At 36.6% G+C, this 22883-nt stretch overlaps 1 protein-coding gene and 1 long non-coding RNA gene across 2 annotated transcripts in view; both read right to left on the reverse strand.

Annotated features, from left to right (window-relative positions):
- Positions 1–6: 6 nt before the first annotated feature.
- LOC107687232 (uncharacterized) lies at positions 7–5478 on the reverse strand. The gene is made up of 3 exons (XR_001634108.1): positions 5427–5478; positions 3282–3318; positions 7–1033 (listed from the first exon to the last, which is right to left on the reverse strand). It is a non-coding gene; the product is annotated as an uncharacterized LOC107687232 (long non-coding RNA).
- A 380-nt stretch (positions 5479–5858) lies between these two features.
- The window catches only part of dnm1a (dynamin 1a), a 60801-nt gene continuing 43776 nt past the window's right edge, over positions 5859–22883 (reverse strand). The window contains exons 18-21 of the mRNA XM_016484511.1: positions 7750–7859; positions 6327–6438; positions 6207–6218; positions 5859–6115 (exon numbers count right to left, since the gene is read on the reverse strand). Of these exons, the coding sequence (XP_016339997.1) occupies positions 5909–6115; positions 6207–6218; positions 6327–6438; positions 7750–7859 (441 nt within the window). The 3' untranslated portion in view covers positions 5859–5908. The remainder of the gene's footprint in view (positions 6116–6206; positions 6219–6326; positions 6439–7749; positions 7860–22883) is intronic.

The following is a 22883-nucleotide window of genomic DNA, read 5'->3' on the forward strand; positions in this document are numbered from 1 at the left end:
CGAAACTTTTAATTGATATTTTTATTTGTTTTAAGTTGGAATTACCTCAGGAGACGATGGCGCACACACACACTTTGTGTGTTTTCTACCTAAGCCCGGTTTAAATGTCATATGAGGAAACATTAGGAGCTTGTATCGACTCGACAACAGGTAAGACTCGGATTATTCTCTGCCGCCGTGCAGTAAATAACATTATGAACTGTCAAACAAAGTGTTTAATGGTTATAAAAGCTGATTTAAACTAGTCTAAACTCGGACGTATTTTGCTTTAGTGATGGGCGCTTTCAAATCACTGCTGCGTGAAGATTCGAATCTTTTGATTTGAATCAGTGACTCATGTGATTCATTACGAACGTTTCGATGAAAGAGCTCAGTGAACACATGAACCAGTGTCTGTTTTACTGATGTTTATAATTTAAGAGCAGCGTTGATGAAGTATGTATACGTGTCTCTAATCGGCCTGATCGAACTCTCTCAAAAACACACAAAGGACTATAAATTAATAATAGAACACAAAATATACATAGACTTAATATTGAATCATTTGTAGACTATATTTAATCGAGTACACATGAAGAAATGGATTGGTTTGTAAGGCGTCGTCATATCTTATTGTGCTATGTTCTCGTTGCATTTACACCGTTTCGACCAGCAGGTGTCGCCAGCGTGCGCTTCGAAAAAGTGAATCATTATATGAACCATATATGATTCATTTGAATCAGTTTTCATAAACACCCCTGTGAAAAACCCTTGTCCCTATTGAATGTAATGACATTCAGACATTTAACTGTGGCTTAAGTGCAAGTTATTATAGTGTTGACTTAATGACTTCATGTTTACATGAAGCTTTAAAGCTGGTTTAAAGAAGTGTGCAACTTTACTGTCAGTGACTTTCTCAGCCTACATACAGTAAGAGACTCGTGATTCAGAGAGGGAAAGACTCATGTGGAATAAGGACTGTGGAACTATGGGAAAGTTTATTACCCTTCGGGGGGGTTTGGTGTCGTCTTCTGGCCCGTGAGCTCAGGGACCACTGCAGCATACGAAACAAAAACAAAAAGAGCCAAAGTAATGAACAGAAATACAGATGCACACGAGCTCATTCCAGAAGATGCAGTTATCATGAGACTCCAGATCACACTTTGGAGAGATAATGCATCCATAAACTGCAGGAAATCAAGCGTCTGCTAGCCAAAAGAAGCTTAAAGATGACAGAAAGTAAATAAAGTGACAGAAATGCATTTATCAAACCCTGTGCTCATTCATCTAACTTTTCCTATCAAGCTCATTCTTGAAGATAAGGAGCATAAACAGTGATGTAAAACTCATCAACCGTCTGTCAAAGAGTCTGAGTTCATAAAAATGTTGTGTTCTACGTTTCCTAAATAAGGGCTTTCGAACTTCCAGCTCTCAAGATGTCAATAGTTCCTCAAGTATGTTTCCTTTTCTACATTTTGGTTTGATGATGACAGAATTGTGTGAAATGAAAGGTTAAACTGTGACAGAGGGTTGTAGCGTTGTATGATGTGTATTAATGTGTGTGTGAGTTGAGGAGAGAGAAGGGGAGTTCTGGCTGAGTGGGCGTGTCTGTTCTTGCTGTCTGTCATGGATGTGGGAGGGGCTAAAAGTCTAAGAGGGAGGAGTCTGTGGGTCGGTTGGGTCGAGTAGGTGATGCTGGGGGTCGTCGGCTGCCATGGGAACACAGAGAGAAGATGGATGAGTAACAGACACACTCACACACACACACACACACACAGACACACACACACAACATCCACAAAATTATGTTCATTAAATGTGAAAGAATTTCGTTCACATGAGAAAGTAAAACATTTTCTCTCATTAGAGTTCATAAAAGTAAATTACAGTAAATTACTGAAAGCATCATCATTCGGGATATTTAATCTCATAGTTTTGCCAAAGTTGTGAATCAAATATCTCTTGTTATAATATTAATAACTTTTTAATAAAATTAATTTGAAATAAATTCATACATTTATTTATTTATTTTTAAAAACTGAAACTGCATTTTTGACATTATCTAAACAAAGTCAAGAAATTAATTTAATGGTAATAAAATAAATTCTAAAATAAATAACTAAAAACATAAAAATTGACTTATAATTATTATTTTTATATAATAATGAATTATTTAATTATTATTATTATTATTTAGAATTTAATTATTATATAATAATTAAACAGCATTTTGACATTATCTAAACAAAATCAAGAAATCAGTTTAATAATAATTAAATAATTAAATTCTAAAATAAAAAATTGAATATATAATAATTTAATAATATTATTAATATTTTTTATCAAATAAAAATTAAATAAACTTTATTTATTTATTTGTTTGTTTGTTTATTCTAAAAATGCAAAACAGCTTTTTTGACATTATCTTAACAAATAAAATGTAATTAAATGTAATTAATTCCATTTGCTGTGCATTAGGTATTACTAATCCATGACTGATAGATCCGTGCATAAGTGTTGTGTGGTTGATCAATATTGATCCTGTGCAGACAGAGACATGTTTTGAAACATGTTTAACAGCATTCAGAGATCACGCAATGACAGAATGAGATGCCATGAAAGGACAAAATACATCTGACACTTCACCTTTGACCCCACTGTTCAGTTTCACCCTAAAGGTGACATGTGCAGCATTTGACTGGATGTTTGTAGTGGTTTTTATTAAGAGGGATCGTAAATAACGATGGCAAAACTGAAATAAAACAAGTGCACGGGGCCGCAGAAGGAAAGGCTTTTCAGATCTTAATGAAATGAAATAAAACTGAAACTAAATCAACCTGATGCACACATTCAGAGAACTGATGTAATGTTTGCACATTACAGAATCTGTTCTGAGACCTGCTGTCCATCTAAAAAAAATCACCAATCAGCAAACGAGATGCAAGCTGGACAAGGATTTGATTGGCTGTTGGAAAGATTTTCACATTCAGTCATTTAGATCTGCTATAAACATGTAGAAGAATATTCTGTGTTAAATACAACGTGATATGCTGTTGATTTACCACAGAACATACTGTAACTGACTCATCCCTCAGTCTGTCTATAGAAAACCAACTGCATGTCACAGAGCTTCGGTTGCATTTAACCAGAACATTCCCATGTAAAGAGTTTATTATTGTTTATGCAAATAAAAGTGTTCCAATAGATCATTTCTGGACAGTTGTGTGTGCATGTGGGAGGGTCTCAGAGACAGTCGGTCATGCAGAGAGGGACAGGGAATGGCGAGAGAACCACAGACGTACCAGAAGCGTTAGTCCTCATTGGTCACTGATTGTAATTCTGTGAAAAATAATCAATATCAGCAGAAGGGGTGGAGCCAGAGCGATGGGAGGATGTGCGAGACACACACGGTTAACATGGAGGAGCCAGAAACATCAACACCTCTCCAATCCAAGCTAACCAGAGACTGACGTCCAAAACCTCTGTCTGAAGATTTAACAGCCAATCATGAATTCAAAAGCATCAGCAATAAGTCTTGTAAGTCAGCGATAAGTGATTTTGGCAGATTTAGCAATTCAGAGGTTTTGCAGATCAGTGTGCAAATCATTTATCAGGGACTTCAGCAATTAAAGTTAGGATTTAATACGGGTCAGAATGAAAGGTGTGTGAGCGACTGCTGGGAAGTGTGTGTGTGTGTGTGTGTGTGTGTGTGTGTTGCTGCCAGGAAGCAAGCGCTTGCCGTTAGTGTTAGAACGAGTCAAATCACACGCAACGGAGGACAAATTCAGCAATGAACACAAATAAAAACAGAAACATCCCTCAGGACTGTCCTGTGGACAGTTAGTAAAGCGTCTGATGTGTGCCGACGTGATCCAGACATTCATACATGAGATATGCTGACTGTTAGAGCTGGGTGATATAGTTAAAGCGTTCAAATGACTTATATTTATAAGCCTTTTGATGATATTTTGTATGATGTACCATCATGCATCATTTCAGTTAAACAATTGTAGGCAAGATTCAGAATGCTAAATACAAGATGTTAAACACAGGGAAAAGATTGTTAAAGTAATCAATTTGTACGTTTTTTTTTATCCATACCTGTATATTAAGTACCATTTTGGGGTATGCAAGATATTTTCTGAAAGAAATTATTACTTAAATTTATATACTATAAATGTATACATTTGTATGTGAATTTATAATATAAAACTTCAATATACAACTACTTAAAAATGATATTTTCTAAATTAATATTTATAATTTACACTATCGTTAAAAAATTTGGGTTCAGTTTGATTGTTTTTTCAAGGATACATTACTTTTTTTTTTTTTTTTAATTGATCAAAAAGTGCCAGTAAAGACATTTATAATGTTACAAAGATTTCTATTTCAAATAAGTGCTGTTCTTTTGAACTTTCTGTTCATCTGTGAATCCTGAAAAATAAAATGTATCACGGTTCCCACAGAAATATTGTGCAGCACAACTGTTTTCAACATTGATAATAATCAGAAATGTTTCTCGAGCAGCAAATCAGCATATTAGAATGATTTCTGAAGATCATGTGACACTGAAGACTGGAGTAATGATGCTGAAAATACAGCTGCGCATCACAGAAATAAACTACCATTTAACAGATATTCACATAGAAAACAGTTATTTTAAATTGTAATAATATTTCACAATTTTTACTGTATTTTTGATCAAATAAATGCAGCCTTGATGAGCAGAAGAGACTTTCATAAACTTGCCCTTGGTAGTGTATTTTTGGTAAAAACATTGTAATATATGAAAAATGCCACGCAGAGATTTCTGTCACGAGAAAAGGAAGAATCCTGAACCTAGTCTAATGATCCGATCTTTGAACAAATAGGAAAAATTGTCACAATATTCACAGTATTAAACTCATTGTGAATATTTGTTATATCACCCAGCCCTACTGAGAACACACTGTGCATCTAATATGTTTTAAATCTGTAACGTTTGAACGATAATAAGAGTCAGAAGCAGGACGCCAGACTGTGGACATCTGAATCTGATCTGATGACTTTCAGTGATGGTTGCTTATGGTTTAAACGTTGGTATGGTGACCGGTTAACTCACCCACACCACTGCACTTACTCCAGCGGTTAGTCTCACATTCCGCGGCTAAGAGCAAACGGATGTTATTAGACTGCAGGACTAGAAGGTTAGTCTTGTTTGAGCATTTCTGAACGTTTCATGGACATTGTGTATCATTTCTGCTGCACTAGCGACATCAGACAGAATTGGTTGTCTTCCATTGGTTGGACAAACATATAGACCTGCAGATTGCAACTCCATTTGGTGCTAGTGCTGCAGAAATTACACATATTTATGCCTCAATCTGAGTGCATTATGATTGTTTTCCAGCACAAATATGTTATTTCATTAGCAGTTTCTACTGTCTGATGTAATTGAGTCTCACCTGGGCACGCTGGGAGGTGCGCGGTTAGGCCGGGACGGGACCTGAGGTGGGGTAGAGACTCACGTCAGTGTTCTTCAACGGTAATAGTCAGAAAAATCTCAGTTTTTGAAATTTAGGGAAATCTAAAAGTGTGCATATGTATTTTTTTTGTTGAGTATCATACTTGATCCTTCAGGCTTTTATGGCTCATATAGTCTGATACAGTGAGAATACGGAGGAAAAAACAGCTCAGTTTTATTTAGAGACTCAAACTGAGCAAAAATATGAATTTGGTGCAGATGCTGATATTTAGCTTATATATTGAAATTCTGCTGCTTGTAATGTAAATCAATGAGATTGTGCAGTGCAGCAGATCCTGACATAAAATGATCTAAATATCAGTCGTCGCTCTATATCTCCAATATTATGTCCTAGTAAGATGAACTGTCTTAGTTGATGATATTTCATGAATCAACCCTTGTGGGGTTTGAAGTAACAACCTTTCACCACTTGAGCATCTCTGCTACAGACGAGCTTACATTATTGATCATCAGATGCATGATGGTCTTGGGCATCAGGTCTCGTACAGTCTTGTTGACGATGCTCATGTAGGAGTCCACCAGGTTTCGGATGGTCTCCACCTGCCTCTCCAGCTGAGGGTCCATGGAGTGCATGAAACTGTCCGAACCGTTCTCGTCTCCAGCGTCGCTCTACAGACAAACACAGACACAATCACACAAACACAGAAAACGGCAATGCAAAAGATACATAGAAAATCTAAATGCTACTCAAAGCTTGTACCTTTTCCTTCTCCTAGAGTGACGCCACGGGAAGCAGCGTGAGAGAAAGAGAAAAGCATTTTGAGGTGCATCATTTCTATTTATGCATTCCTACTCACATCTGATCAATCTGAACACACACCACCACGCGCTCAGCATAGACGCCGGCACGCAGGAACGAAGCCTTCCATCCGTCCACATCCTCCTGACTCTCGCAGGCCAACTCCAGCTGACGGTAGTCCTTATACACGTTCCTGTCATGGCATTACATGCATTAGATTAGTCTTTAAAGTCAACATGATAGTCAAAATTGAAATGGATTGTTCATACTTTTTTAGCAATTAAAAGCTCTTTTTGTGTAAGTGTACAAGCGTCCAGCTTCAGCTCGAACTTCACGAGTCAAATCTTGACTGATTTTTATCAGGTAAAGGTCAGAATAACTGCAGTAATATCTCCAGATGAGCACATTGAAATGGATTGTTCATACTTTTTTAGCAATTAAAGCTCTTTTTGTGTAAGTGTACAAGCGTCCAGCTTCAGTTCGAACTTCATGAGTCAAATCTTGACTGATTTTTATCAGGTAAAGGTCAGAATAACTTGCACTGTTATAAAGATGTCACTGATTTACATTACAAGAATCAGAATTTCATCATATAAATATCAGCATCTGGAGCAAATTCATATTTTTGCTTAGTTTGAGTCTCTGAATAAAATAGAGTTGTTTTTTCCTCCATATTCTCACTATATTAGACTATATGTGCCAGAAAAGCCTGATGATCAAATATGATACTCAACAAAAAACACATAAACATTAGGGATGCTCCGATCGATCGATTTATAATCACATTTTATGACTCGATCGGATTATCCGCAGCGCCCGTGATCAAACTATTCCGTTTTGTTCTTTCAGTAGTTTAAATGTTTCTATTTCTTTTAATGTTGAAATAAACCTTGTGGGTTGCTGCTCCATTTTGTTTGTATTTATTTTTGTCTTATATTAAGTCCTATGTACATCCTGATATACATAGTTATGCATAAACCCCATTTTAAAGGCATATTAAAATGTTACTGTATAAGGAATAATTTTTGTGATTATTTATATAACATTATTACATATGTTATATAAAGCTTGAAGCATCAGAATCGGCATCGTATCGGCCGATAACCATGACAAGAAATCGGTATCGGCTGCAAAAATCCTGATCGGAGCATCCCTAACACATTTAAAGTAAAAAAAAATTGTCTAAAGGTTCAATAAACTTACATAAAAAACATGGCTATTACTTTATATGTCAGGCTTTACAAGAATAAAAGAGCCTATTGAAATTATTATTGCTGATCTTTCTGTGATTAATTCATCAATGCATGTTATTCTAAAGAAAAAATATATTTAAAAAATAACTTTACCATCTTTTGAAATTATTTTTCTTTCTGTCTTTTTTCCCATAACCATTCACTTTGTTCCCACTAAAATCCTGTTTCACTCTTAACTATATCCCATGACAAAAGTTAAGCCTTTTTATGATATTTTTTTGCAATAATTTTTAAGGATTATGACCTCTGACCTTTGCTCAGTGTTGAACAGGGCAAAGATGTGTTTGCTGGACATGAAGCCCTTCTCCACATCTCTGAGCTTCAGATTGTCCACCTGTAGCATGTACTTCTTCTCTTTCTCCTGCAGGGGGCAGAACAGAGTTTACTGAGATTAATGAAATCTGTGCAAAACGAGAAAGCTCCATTTTCACATGCTGATTATGAACAGCAACATTGCATTTCAGTTACTTTGACTTGAAGTGATTCAACTAGAAATTGATTAAGACTTTGAAGAAAAGACAGAACAGAATACAAACAAGTCATATGCGTTACTAACGTGTTAAGTGTGTTGCTATGCAGTTGCTAGGGTGTTGTGTGTGAGTGGTTGCCAGGGGCATTCCTTTGCAGTTGGTCTTGGGTTCTTGGGTCATGGGTACTAAACACTGATTTTTTGATTAGGTAGAGAAGATATGTGTGTATGCATGCAAAGTCCCCCCCCCCCCATTTTATCATCTATGAGATTAAAACCATAAATCTGATCGGTTAACAGTTAATACATAGTGTTCAGGGTTTGTTCAGATCATTAACAGAGTGATAATAACAGTGATGAGTGACTAAGGTAACAGAAAGAAAGAGCGCAGAGGAAAGAACAGGCTCCAGTGATCGTGTGTGTGTGTGAGAACTGTATATATATATATATATATTGAGCAGAGTGATTTTAGCCTCCGCCACATGCGGCTGGAACTGATTAGAGCCGACAGAGCTAAAATAAACCGTCAAGGCGGTCGGGCGATGGAGGAGTCTGCAGGCTGACTGGTGCACCACAGCTGTCTAGCTGGCCGTCAGGGGCCCGGAGCCCAGCGGGCCCGGCTCGGTATTCCCCTGCCCACCAGAGCAAGCACCGCGCCCTGCCGTAACGCCCGTAAAAACACACCAGCCAGCTGGAGCGGACAAAAAAAGAACGGCACATGATGCTTCCCGCGGCGCAGAGGTTTCTGATTGGTGCTCATGAGATGTTGTAAAATCTCAGCTATGTTTCACTGAAGAATACATTTTTTTTCTCCTAAAAGTACATTGATAAAAATACTTAACGATAATAAGCCTGTTGAAAACATTAACTAAAACTAAAATACATTTAAAAAATAAAAATAATAATAATTGCCTTGAAATAAAATAAATGTTAACTGAAAAAAAATCAAATGTAAACTAATAATAATGTAAAAAATTCAGCTTATTAACTGTTAAATACTATATAGACCACAAAAAAAAAATTTTAGTTGCCAAGGCAAAATTTTTATTTGGTTTAAGTTGAAGTACAAAAAAAATAAAAAATAAAATTATATAGACCAAAATACTATATAGACCACAAAAAAAAAACTTCTAAAAGTATAATGAAAATGCAGAATATAAAAACTAATTCAGAATACTAAAAAAACTAAAACTATTATAGTATATCAATTATACTAAAATATTTTTTAATAAAATAAAATTAATGTGCACAATTAGTGAGCATTTTTTAAGATTAATTCATTATTAATTATTTATTTAGTATTTTTGTAAATAATTTATAGTAGTAGTAGTAAAGATATATAGCCTACAGTTGAAGTCTAAAGTTTACATACACCTTGCAGAATCTGTAAAATGTTAATTATTTTACCAAAATAAGAGGGATCATACAAAATGCATGTTATTTTTTATTTAGTACTGACCTGAATAAGATGTTTCACATAAAAGACATTTACATATAGTCCACAAGAGAAAAATAATAGTTGAATTTATCAAAATGACCCCGTTCAAAAGTTTACATCCCTTTGATTCTTAATACTGTGTTAGCTGAATGATCCACAGCTGGGTTTTTCTGTTTAGTGATAGTTGTTCATGAGTCCCTTGTTTGTCCTGAACAGCATTAAGCGTTTTGAATTTGAAGAGCAAGGTAAATTTAACTTATTTTGTCTTCTGGTATCTTCTGCAGCTTCTGAAGGGCAGTACGAAATGAAAAAAAAAAATATTTAGGCAAAATAAGAAAAATGTACATTACACACACACACACACATGTATACATGTGTGTGTGTGTGTGTGTGTAATTGGGGTAATGTAAATAAATAATACAAATAATACAAATAAAAGGTCAAATATTACTTATGTTTTTTTGATGCAATATCCCAAAGTTCACATGTAAATACATGGATGGAAACCCGTCTACTAATAGACTAACTTTAGTGATTTCATATTTAGTACCATTTCTGGTTTAATTTTGTATTGTTGTTTTTTCTTTCCCACCCAAATTTCCCTGAGAACACACCACTATGCTTTTCTCCTCAATGAAACGTCCCTGCTAAATCCAGATGAATAATGTTCATTAAACAACACCTGCGCTGACCTGACACAGAATATATATAGTATGTTATTGTTATGATGTTTTTTGTTGTATGTTTTCTCATTGTAATGAAAAAACATTATCGATGGAATTTTGAGTTTGAGTTCATATTGAGACTTTTAATTGCAGACTCTGGCAAATCTGAGCACAGTTTGAGACATTGAGATGTCTTATGAAACTCTGGAGGATTTACTGCGATCACATTTGGGATTTTCTTTCCTCTGTGTTTTCATGAGTGTCAGGGGTTTTCCGAGTGTGTAACGTGTCCGCTCTGTCAGGTGCTTGTGCCAGCTGGACCTGGTGCTCATCATCAGATATAAAGCATACAGTTGCCACGGTGCAGAGAGGATGACGTCACCTGTGAAACCATAGCAACCGTCTCCTCCACACACACACACACACACACACACACACACAAACACACACACACACACACACACACACACAGAGTTTCTGACTGGGAGCAGCCGCTCTGTGAGTCACACTTTTCCTTCTCCTCAGCCAGATTTTGGGAAGAGAGGAGAGGAGAGGAGATGAGGGAGACGGATCTTCTGGGAGGAGGATTATATGAAAGAGACGAGTTCAGGGAAAAGAGGAAACAGATGATAGGAAGATCACGGCTGCTCTCTTAAAGGAACAGTGCAGAGAAAAACGAACATTCCGTCTTCGTTTACTCTCCCTCATATCATTGCAAACCTGTATGACTTTCTTCCTTCTGTGAAACACAAAAAGCAGAACATTCACACTGATCTCTTCTGTACAATGAAAGTGGTTAATGTCAAGCTCTAAAAAAGAATCATAACAGTAGCTCAGATGATGTGTGCTATATTTTCAAACTGAATGATAGCTTTATACAGAAAACATAAAAATCATTTTTTATGTTCCACAGAAGAAAGAAAGTCACAGAGGTTTGTAATGATGGTGAGTGAATGATGACGGAATGATCCTTTTTGTATGAACTGTTCCTTTCAAAATAAAAGTTTTTGTAAAAAACAAAACAAAAAAACAAATTATTCACTAGAAACCAAAACACGTACTACAGTATAATGCAGTGCATCTGGAAAGTATTCGCAGCGCTTCACTTTTTCCAACATTTTGTTATGTTACAGCCTTACTCCAAAATGGATTAAATTAATTATTTTCCTCAAAATTCTACAAACAATACCCCATAATGACAATGTGAAAGACGTTTGTTTGAAATCTTTGCAAATTTATTAAAAATAAAAAACTAAAAAAATCACATGTACATAAGTATTCACAGCCTTTGCTCAATACTTTGTCGAAGCACCTTTTGGCACCAATTACAGCTTCAAGTCTTTTTGAATATGATGCTACAAGCTTGGCATATTTTTGGGCAGTTTCTCCCATTCTTCTTTGCAGGACCTCTCAAGCGCTTACTTTCTAGATGCACTGTATCAAGAAAACCTGTCAAAAAGTCATTTTCACAAAAAAAAAAGAACAAATTAATTAGTTGATATTTAGAAGCATTAAGATTTTTTTGCATTTTATGATTATAATTTTGCATTATTTTAATGAGAATTAATCAGATTTCCCCCTAAATACTAACTATAATGGTAAAATAATATAACATAATGGTACATTATTTAGGTAAAGTATTTGTTTATTATGTATTACCTATGTATAATACAATTTGCTGGTGAACTTTTTTAAAATTAAAAATCTAAAAAGTAATTGAAGTCATATTATTTCAGATATTTAAGAAACTATATATAACTATATATAACCTATAAAAATGTTGGTGATATGAAATGGTTTGACATGTACAATCATTTTGTTTCTCTTTTTCTTTTATCGTGTCAAGCATTAGTGCTCAAGGTGCAAAAAGCAAACAAAATAAAAGTGAATAAAATAAAATGAAGAACTCAAACTATTTTGATTTTCTTCCTTTTTTTTATTATTTATTTATTTCAGGGGTTGTGTGTGTGTGTGTGTGTGTGTGTGTGTGTGTGTTGTGTGTGTGTCTGTGTGTGTGTGTCTGTGTGTGTGTGTGTGCGTGCGTGTGTCTGTGCGTGCGTGTGTCTGTGTGTGTGCGTGTAAAGAAAAAGACCCACAGAGCCATATATACACAGAGCAGCAGACCACAGCGCTTGCGACTAAACGCAACCTCGCACACACACACACACACACACACACACACACGCACACACGCACGCACACACACACAGACACACACATGCACACGCACACAAGAGCACACACACAAAAATGATTGGAGAATGTTTTACAAGAAAACACCATCTCTTCTGGTTCTGTTCCTGTCAAAATTTCGTTTTCATTAATTGAACCGGTTCAGAGCCCTGATTAAGACGTTTTTAACTAAAATATGAGTCCATAACCCATAATAACGTTTCTCCAGTGAAAAAGGTGTGAATCGGGAGAGAAATCTGCACAGATCAAGCAGCGTTTACAAGCTAAAACAGCTCTAAACAAATATGTGGCTAGATTTTGATGAGAGAGACAACAGCAGATGCACTTTTTCACTGGAGGAAGCGTTATTATGGATTATGGACTCGTATTTTAGTTAAAAACGTCTTAATGCTGGATGTGTTTCAGCTTTTGTCTTCTCCAGATGTTAACTGATGGACTGGAGTGCTGTGGATTACTTGTGGATTATTGTGATGTTTTTAACAGCTGTTTGGACTCTCATTCTGACGGCACCCATTCACTTGCAGTGAGACACTGATGCAATGCTACATTTCTACAAACCTGATGAAGAAACAAACTCATCTGCATCTGGGATGGCCTGAGGATGAGAACATTTTCAGCAGATTTTCATTTTTGGGTGAACTATTCCTTTAAGATGTTTTTCATGAATCCAATCCAAGAACGTAAATAATCACTTACTAAGAACATTTCACCGCTCAGATCTTGCTCTTTCATTACTCACAGGACGTGTGGACCACAGTTTGTTGAGATCTATTTTGAAACTCTCATTTCAGTTGAATCTTATTTCTGTTTCAGATAAACAGATGAAACATAAACTAGATCTCATTAGAGATGTTTCTTTCCTATGTCCAACCACACGGACAGAACTGTGAATATTTTCCATTGTTTTGTTTTTGGTGTGACTAATACCAGCGCAATTATAAGAGCGTAGGAAGTTCAGACTCGATTCATAAACACACTTCTCACGGCTGACTGCGTCCCGCTGTGCTAATCCAAACAAAGCTGCCTCACAAACACACTTTTGAGACACGTCATGTCCAAGTTCATACATCAGAAAGGACACTCTGCGTCATATAGAGCGATAATGGTATCAGGTGTGATCATACATGTAGAACTAAACCAAAAAATGAAGCGGTTTGTAAAGTGCTGCTTTAAGTGTGTGTGTGTGTGTGTGTGTGTGAGACTGAAAAGCGCTGGTGTCTTGCTTTTGCATCAAAGGCCAGAGAGACGCGGGGAGGCATCTGGGAGCAATAATGCCGCTCTAACCCCTCATTACCAAAACGACTGCGCCTTGAGCCAAGGCCAACAGCAATTTTCAAAATGCATGTTTTTTTCCCCTCTTTCTGTCTTTAATTCACAAAAGGAAAAAAGCACAGCATCAGTTTGCAGAAAGTTCCCTCTGTCTCTTGACACACTTGACATCTACGAGCATTTTTGGAGAAGCTGCTTTGAAACTAACTTGAAGCTATAAGTGCTAAACTAGTCACTACTCCACAAGCTACTAACAAAAAGTATCTTGAACTAAACTTAAGACATTTAAGGAAGATTTTTAATAGCAAATTCTTATTTGATATAATTTAGTTTTAACAATCAGAGCAGTATTTCTCTGGGGATCTGTGGGGGACAGAATTAGTAAATTTACATTAACTAAACTAAAAACTATGGAAGTGCATTTCCGCCACAGAATAAAAAATAAACAAGGTAATTGCGACTTTTTATCTCACAATTCTGACATTTTTTCCTGTTCTGTTCCTGTCAAAATTTCGTTTTCATTAATTGAACCGGTTCAGAGCCCTGATTAAGACGTTTTTAACTAAAATATGAGTCCATAACCCATAATAACGTTTCTCCAGTGAAAAAGGTGTGAATCGGGAGAGAAATCTGCACAGATCAAGCAGCGTTTACAAGCTAAAACAGCTCTAAACAAATATGTGGCTAGATTTTGATGAGAGAGACAACAGCAGATGCACTTTTTCACTGGAGGAAGCGTTATTATGGATTATGGACTCGTATTTTAGTTAAAAACGTCTTAATGCTGGATGTGTTTCAGCTTTTGTCTTCTCCAGATGTTAACTGATGGACTGGAGTGCTGTGGATTACTTGTGGATTATTGTGATGTTTTTATCAGCTGTTTGGACTCTCATTCTGACGGCACCCATTCACTTGCAGTGAGACACTGATGCAATGCTACATTTCTACAAACCTGATGAAGAAACAAACTCATCTGCATCTGGGATGGCCTGAGGATGAGAACATTTTCAGCAGATTTTCATTTTTGGGTGAACTATTCCTTTAAGATGTTTTTCATGAATCCAATCCAAGAACGTAAATAATCACTTACTAAGAACATTTCACCGCTCAGATCTTGCTCTTTCATTACTCACAGGACGTGTGGACCACAGTTTGTTGAGATCTATTTTGAAACTCTCATTTCAGTTGAATCTTATTTCTGTTTCAGATAAACAGATGAAACATAAACTAGATCTCATTAGAGATGTTTCTTTCCTATGTCCAACCACACGGACAGAACTGTGAATATTTTCCATTGTTTTGTTTTTGGTGTGACTAATACCAGCGCAATTATAAGAGCGTAGGAAGTTCAGACTCGATTCATAAACACACTTCTCACGGCTGACTGCGTCCCGCTGTGCTAATCCAAACAAAGCTGCCTCACAAACACACTTTTGAGACACGTCATGTCCAAGTTCATACATCAGAAAGGACACTCTGCGTCATATAGAGCGATAATGGTATCAGGTGTGATCATACATGTAGAACTAAACCAAAAAATGAAGCGGTTTGTAAAGTGCTGCTTTAAGTGTGTGTGTGTGTGTGTGTGTGTGAGACTGAAAAGCGCTGGTGTCTTGCTTTTGCATCAAAGGCCAGAGAGACGCGGGGAGGCATCTGGGAGCAATAATGCCGCTCTAACCCCTCATTACCAAAACGACTGCGCCTTGAGCCAAGGCCAACAGCAATTTTCAAAATGCATGTTTTTTTCCCCTCTTTCTGTCTTTAATTCACAAAAGGAAAAAAGCACAGCATCAGTTTGCAGAAAGTTCCCTCTGTCTCTTGACACACTTGACATCTACGAGCATTTTTGGAGAAGCTGCTTTGAAACTAACTTGAAGCTATAAGTGCTAAACTAGTCACTACTCCACAAGCTACTAACAAAAAGTATCTTGAACTAAACTTAAGACATTTAAGGAAGATTTTTAATAGCAAATTCTTATTTGATATAATTTAGTTTTAACAATCAGAGCAGTATTTCTCTGGGGATCTGTGGGGGACAGAATTAGTAAATTTACATTAACTAAACTAAAAACTATGGAAGTGCATTTCCGCCACAGAATAAAAAATAAACAAGGTAATTGCGACTTTTTATCTCACAATTCTGACATTTTTTCCTCACAATTATGGGTTTACATTTTACAATTCTGACTTTGTTTCTTGTAACTAAGAATAAAAGTCTGAATTGAGATGTATAGTAAATCCAGTGTTGCGAAATGTAAACTCTGAATTGCGAGATACAACGTCAGAATTGAAAGATATAAACTTTTTTTTATTTGTGAGAAAGGTCACCTTTTTATTTTTTTATTCCGTGGCAGAAACGGTCTTCCGTACAAAATAGCCTCGTCAAGAACGTAAAAGACAAAAACTCTATATTTATTATTATTTTAAATATTTTGCAACATGAATAACATTCTGATTTACTAAAATTAATAAAATATTCTAGACTGTGTGTGCAATAAAATGCAAAGTAAATACAGAACAGTAATATTTGGAAAAGCTACTATGAAAACAGCAGAACTGCTGACATGATACAAAAGTCACTTTCACTGCCTGATTTTTATGCAATTTTTGTTTTGTTGCAAAATGTAACTCTATTATCGCTCAGCAGTTTATATACATTTGGGTATACTCACATAAGGCAATATGTACCTTATAGCAAATCTCAATTGCTTGATTGCTTGCTTAGTTGCAAAATGTAAATAATATTTTGCTCAGCTCTAATCGCCTAAATGTGACTTATATTGCAAACACGAACATAATGACTTTCTGTAAAGCAGCTTTGAAACAATGCGTATTGTGAAAAGCGCTACATAAATAAATTTGACTCGACTGCTTTTAGTTAGTTTCCCTCCAGCACTGTAAGGCCAAAAGCGTTTTGCTGCTCAGTTTTTTTCTGTTAGGCAAGAAACAAACATTGCATAATGCAACGGTGTTTACATACTTGCATATAATATTTTTTAAGACTTTATCTATGTACGTGTGCATCAAACATTGCATCTAAGCTTGCAACGTCCTGTATTTATACATTTTGCAGATGCTTTTATTCAAATTGCATTGCATTCAAGAGAAACAGTTGATCAGTTCATGCATTGTCTGAGAATTGGTGATTTGTTAAAATCTCACTCTGGGTTTGTTAAATTAAAAATAGTTAAAAGTGGAAAAACGTGGCAACATCTTATTTATTGTAATTAAAATTGAAAGAAATGTAAAATGCAAATAAGCAATGTAAATCTGAAATGACATTACAGTGTGTTTGGGTTTGCAGGCAGAAGTGAAATTTGAGTGTGTCGAGCCAAAATGAACTGAACGTACTGAACTCTATCATTGCCACCCTCATAAAGAACATAAATGTTCCCGACAGCCGAGAGAAGTTTAATGAGAGGATGATGGTTTGTTAGCAGTGAAGGGAGGTGTTGCTTTTCTGGTACTTCACAGTAGCAGCGAACACAGTCGTGAAGTTAAGCGTCTCAGGTGCAGGTTTACAGCATTTACATACTCTCAGTGTTACTGCATTAGAGTTGCACTGGAGACGGCTCACCATTAGAGTTTTATGCACTGCATCAAACACGTTTTAGTTCAGTGGATTTGAACACCACACTGAATTCAAATAAACTCATTTGAAATAAAACTTTTTTTAGACAGAAAAAAATGCAAATGTCAAATTTAGATGTCAAATTCAAACCATTATTGCATGCGATTAGAGAAAATAAGTTAATTCATAATTTCTTGTATTTTTTGTTCATGTAAATTGATCCTGTTTTCCAGTTAAAATATGTTCCATTAAAAGTTATTGTAAATAATTACATGCACTAATGTGATAAATTTGACTTTAATTTTAAATTAAACATTTAAAAAAAATGTTGTGAATTTTCCAGTAAAAATGTAAAAAAAAAAAAAAAAAAAACGTTAAGCTTTTTCTTTAATGAATAATTAATTTAATTAATCTTATGCACTAGTGTGTTGAATCCGATAAAAAAAATACATTTGATGTTCATTTAAGTTCAATCAATAAAACATTTCAAAACATTTTTATGTGAATTTTCCAGTTAAAATGTAAAAAAAAAATAAAATAAATGAATGCTTTTTTATTTAGAATATTATTAATTTAATTATTTATATGCACTGTTATATCCTTAAAATTTTTCTGAACATTTTTCGTGAATTTTCCTGTTAAAATATGTAAATGTTTTTAAAACAAGACAAAACTATCCATAGAGAGAGTGCTGAGCCAGCTCCCCGCGGAGGCATTTCTGAGTCCTGCTCGAGTCTGAGAGATGAAACCGTAGCTAAAGCAAACACAGTCACCACCCAGAGCACCCGCCCGTGACTCACTACCCACAATACAACACTGCAGACCAGACGAACGAGAGCTGGACGAATGGGTGGAGATTAACTAGAGAACAAGAATCTGAAGTGAGTTAGAAACGACCTGATTTTTACATTTGCTCAAAAAAACGTGAGCGCCGTTTGCTTGTACAAAACTCACCGGCATTATGCCAGGACGTTGCTAGGGACTTTTGGGTGGTTGCTAGGTGTTTTCTTACAGTTATTCATGTCTGGAGCACAAACACTGCAGGACGACACACACATTGAACTTTAGTATTATAACTATAGTTGTTAAGCAAATCTAAGAGTACTAGTAAGATTAACTTAAAGAGCAACAAAACTGTCGAAAAGTTTATGACATTTCTATTCTCACACACTTCAGAAGCATCACTTTTAATCATGTTAAGCGTAACTGTAAACGGTTTTGTATAGTGAGGATTAGTGAGGTTAAAAAAACATGTTTTAGTTCAGTGGATCTGATTCAACGCACACTGACTGCTAAACTCACATAAACCACACCGCAAATAAAACCTTTTTGAGACGGGGAGAAAATGCAAAAAAGTGATTTTTTTCCACTTTTTTTTTTGCAATTTTGTTGTAATCTTTACATAGCAAAAATAAATTAATGCCATGATTTTAATTAATTATTAATTAAATTAATTCAGTGCACTGTGTTAAATTTGACATCTAAAATTGTTAATTTCATTTTAATTAAGCATGTGAAATCATTTTTTGTGATTTTTCTGTTAAAATATCAAATATAAATAAATTAAATAGAATTTTTTTGCTCATGTAAATTGATCTTGTTTTCTAGTAAAAAATATTCAATGATCCTTTAACATTTACTGTAAATAATCCCATGCACAAACACAGCCGGATGACACTTTAATACTTAGTAGGACTGTAGTTTATCATCTTTAAGTAAACCTAACTAAGTGAGATGAACTGAGTAAGAGATTAACTTAAAGGGATAGTTCACCCAAAAATGAAAATGTGATGTTTATCTGCTTACCCCCAGGGTATCCAAGATGTAGGTGACTTTGTTTCTTCAGTAGAACACAAATGGAGATTTTTAACTCAAACCGTTGCAGTCTGTCAGTCATATAATGTAAGTGGATGGGAATCACGGCTTTGAGAGTCAAAAAAACATACACAAACAAAACCAAATTAAACCCTGCGGCTCGTGACGATACATTGATGTGTAAAGACACGAAACGATCGGTCTGTGCAAGAAACTGAACAGTATTTATATCGTTTTTTGATACACTCCTAATTGAGATTGTAGATAGAGTGTCAATGGTCCATTTGCGAGATAGGTGGCGGTAATGCACTTATAAGTCTGCGATCCGCCGTAACGCAAGAAGAAGAAGACGCGAACGCACTCAGCACAGTTCAGACATTGCGGTGTATACGAGGTAAAAAACGATATAAATACTGTTCAGTTTCTTGCACAGACCGATCGTTTCGTGTCTTTACACATCAATGTATCGTCACGAGCCGCAGGGTTTAATTTGGTTTTGTTTGTGTATGTTTTTTTGACTCTCAAAGCCGTGATTCCCATTCACCTCCATTATATGACTGACAGACTGCAACGGTTTGAGTTAAAAATCTCCGTTTGTGTTCTACTGAAGAAACAAAGTCACCTACATCTTGGATGCCCTGGGGGTAAGCAGATAAACATCACATTTTCATTTTTGGGTGAACTATCCCTTTAAACGAGCAACATCTGTAAGAACTGTCCCCTGACAGTCAGCTGCGGTTCGGCTTTATATGCGATCTCTCGTGGGTCGCCGTCACCTCCCACATCAAATCTGGTCCTGATTTCCACCCAGTTACGTGTGGGGGGGAATGGAGGGCGGCGCGGGTGGTGCTGGGGGGGTCATCCAGCATAAAGGCCTCTTTATTCACGCCGAACAGGGAAAGGAAATCAGCTTCAGAAGAAAAAACACGCCAGCGCGCCACAGGCCCGCACATCTGGAGTTATTACAAGCCCGCCGTCTTGCCAAGAAACTCCGACATTCCTGCAGCGCTACAAAGCCGCGCAGCTCCCACACACACACACACACGCACGTTTTCCACCCGAACACGCTACATGCACCCCAACCCCCTCCCTGAAATGACACAACACATGCAGCAAATTAATGCGCTTCACTTCCTGTTGACCTTTGACCCTCCACTTCCTGCCGTCTCCCCGAAAAGCAGGAAAAAAATAACAGAAAGCCAGACGGAGGTGGGAAGGAGAAGAAAGTCCCGCCTCTTTCTCCTCTCTTGCTCCTTGGCTCTCTCACTAGTAAAGTTAGTTAACAGTCCTCTGCCACGTCAAGCCTGCGAGTCACTGCAGAGACGAGACTCTCGCCGACAGATGCTGATTTTGGGAGACGCCAGACGGATGTTAGTGGATGCAGTTTTATGATTTATTTGGGAACACGGAATGATGGGAAAAAGCGATGGTGCAAAGATGAAGAGCCTTTGAGGTCCTGCAGATGCAAACTGAGAAAACTGAGACCAACACTCGACAAACACCTGGACTCGCTCAGCCACAGGCTGAAGAGGAGGATGAGGTGCAGTATCTTCATCTTTTAACGGGGAGTCTCGAGTTTGATGATGTATTCGGTTTAGAGGTGGTTATTATTACCAGCTGATCTGACGTTAATCGCACAGCAGAACTAATGCGAGAGCAGATGAACGTTAAAATCATCAGCCGTGATGAAGATTATTTCAGAGGTCAGTGAGGGCAAAAGAGTGTGTGGGATTATCAGTCAAAATGCTAAATGAATCACTGAATAACCAGAAACATAAAGCCTGTGTATATATAGATACATAGATAAACAATTTTTTATTTACATTTAGTCATTTAGCAGACGCTTTTATCCAAAGCAACTTACAAATGATGACAATAGAAGCAATCAAAACTAACAAAAGAGCAATAAACAAGTCCCAGTTAGTTTAACGCAGCACACGTAGCAAGTTTTTTTTTATAAATTATATAATAAATAAAAAGAAAACAGATAGAATAGAAAAAGAATAGAGCAAGATAGTGTTAGAGGCCTTTTTTGCTTTTGTTAAATTGTATAGCCTAATAAATAAAAAGAAAACAAATAGATAGAATACAAAAAGATTAGAGAAGCTAGTGTAAGTTTTTTGTAGTTTTTAAGAAAACAAGCAGTTAGTAAATGAATAGAGTGCAAGTTTTTTTTTTTTTTTTTTTACGTTATAATATTTTTGTCTATTTTTTTAAATAACCATAAACAAGCGTAAGTCCTACAATTTATTAGGTTGATTAATATATATATATACGTGTGTTTAGTGTATAAAGTGTATAAAAGGCAGATGAAAGATTTATCGGTTCGTACTTAATCCATGTACTTTCTTTAACGTCCAGCAGAGTTTTAGGTGATTTCTATGTGAAATATGAAACCGCAGGGAATGCATCATCACTCTCCACAGGAAACAGGAAGTTTCCAATCAGAACGCATCATCATCTGTGTGTCTCACCTCCGCATTCTGCCTGTTTCAGACTCCATCACAGCCTCATCAGACTCGCACTAACTTGCACCGTCACATAGCGACCGCAGCACAAGTTTGGTGCGCTGCGACGACTGGTTTAGTTGCGGACGCCCATCCCGCCTGCCCAGTGTTCAGACTACCTGTTCAGGAAGTAGCGTTTGTACAGTAGTCTGCACATTGGTTAGGCTGGACGGGGATGCTCAAGACGGCCCGTCGCCATGACGACTGCTGAACACATCGCCATGACGACGAGAGGAGATCCGCATGACGACAGCAGATCACACTACTGATGTGAAGTGACTTCATGAAATCATCATCTATTCAGCGTGTAGTGATGTCAAAGAAAGTATGAAATACAAAATAAAGTATAAAATGATACTAATGAAAAGTGTGAAGAGTGTCACTTTATCTTAACAATTCACAGTGATGTTTCTCCTACAAATTCAGACACCGACAATAGTTGCTAAACACAAGAATTTTGAGAAATATCTGAGTTCATATTGAGATCTCTGCATTTAGACTACAGACTTGGCAAATCTCTGAGACACTGTCGATCTCTTCTGAATCTCTGGTACTATTTCTCTGGAGAAACAGCTCAGATATGAAAGCGATTTTTTTCTTATGCATATTCATCTGGATCTGGTTAAATAAGAGAGATGGAGTGAGTCAGTGAGAGAGAAACAAAAAACCAAAAGATAAAACAGTTTCTCAATGGGTCTCATATGAAGATCTTCAGGCTTGTCGTTCACACGCTCTCAAACATCCAGACAAATGAAACCCAGATAAACATGTTTCCACTTTTGCTGGATCACAGTGTTTCCTGATCCGATGCCTTTACACACACACATACACGGCAAAGATGTTGCACTATATGTCAGTTGTAAAGGTAGGAAACCTGTGTTTTGTGTATGGTTATGGTAAAACAAATACATTTTAGCAATAGGTTTGGGTTATTTTCATTCTCATTTCATTTTCATTGAGCTATATGTCCTCATTTAGAGCGAGTGTGTGTGTGTGTGTGTGTGTCTGTGAGAGAGTGTGTGTGTGTGTGAGAGAGAGAGAGTGTGTGTATGTGTGTGTCTGTGAGAGTGTGTGTGTGTGTCGGTGAGAGTGTGTGTGTGTGTCTGTGAGAGAGTGTGTGTGTGTGTGTGTGTGTGTGTGTGTGTGTGTATCAGTAATTCACATCATGACCCTCTGTTTATGAGTGTTCTTGGCTCGTGGCACTGAGAGAATTTACAGCCTGGTGTAGAGAGGGAGGTTAAGAGGCCCTAGACCAGCAGCCCCTCAGTCCAATAAAAGAGTGAGAGAGTGAAAGGATGGACAGCTCATACACACAGGATATCCTCTATGGCACGCATGCAATGGAGAGAATTCACATTACAGCTGATAGAAATGTCTGTTTGGTGTTAAAAAAACATGCACATGTGACCTAATGTTCTGTCCAGTAGGCTGTATCAACAGCTGTGATTTTACACAGAA

Source organism: Sinocyclocheilus anshuiensis, unplaced genomic scaffold (genome assembly GCF_001515605.1).
Source record: "Sinocyclocheilus anshuiensis isolate Anshui unplaced genomic scaffold, SAMN03320099.WGS_v1.1 scaffold745, whole genome shotgun sequence".
In the NCBI taxonomy this organism is placed as follows: Eukaryota; Metazoa; Chordata; class Actinopteri; order Cypriniformes; family Cyprinidae; genus Sinocyclocheilus; species Sinocyclocheilus anshuiensis.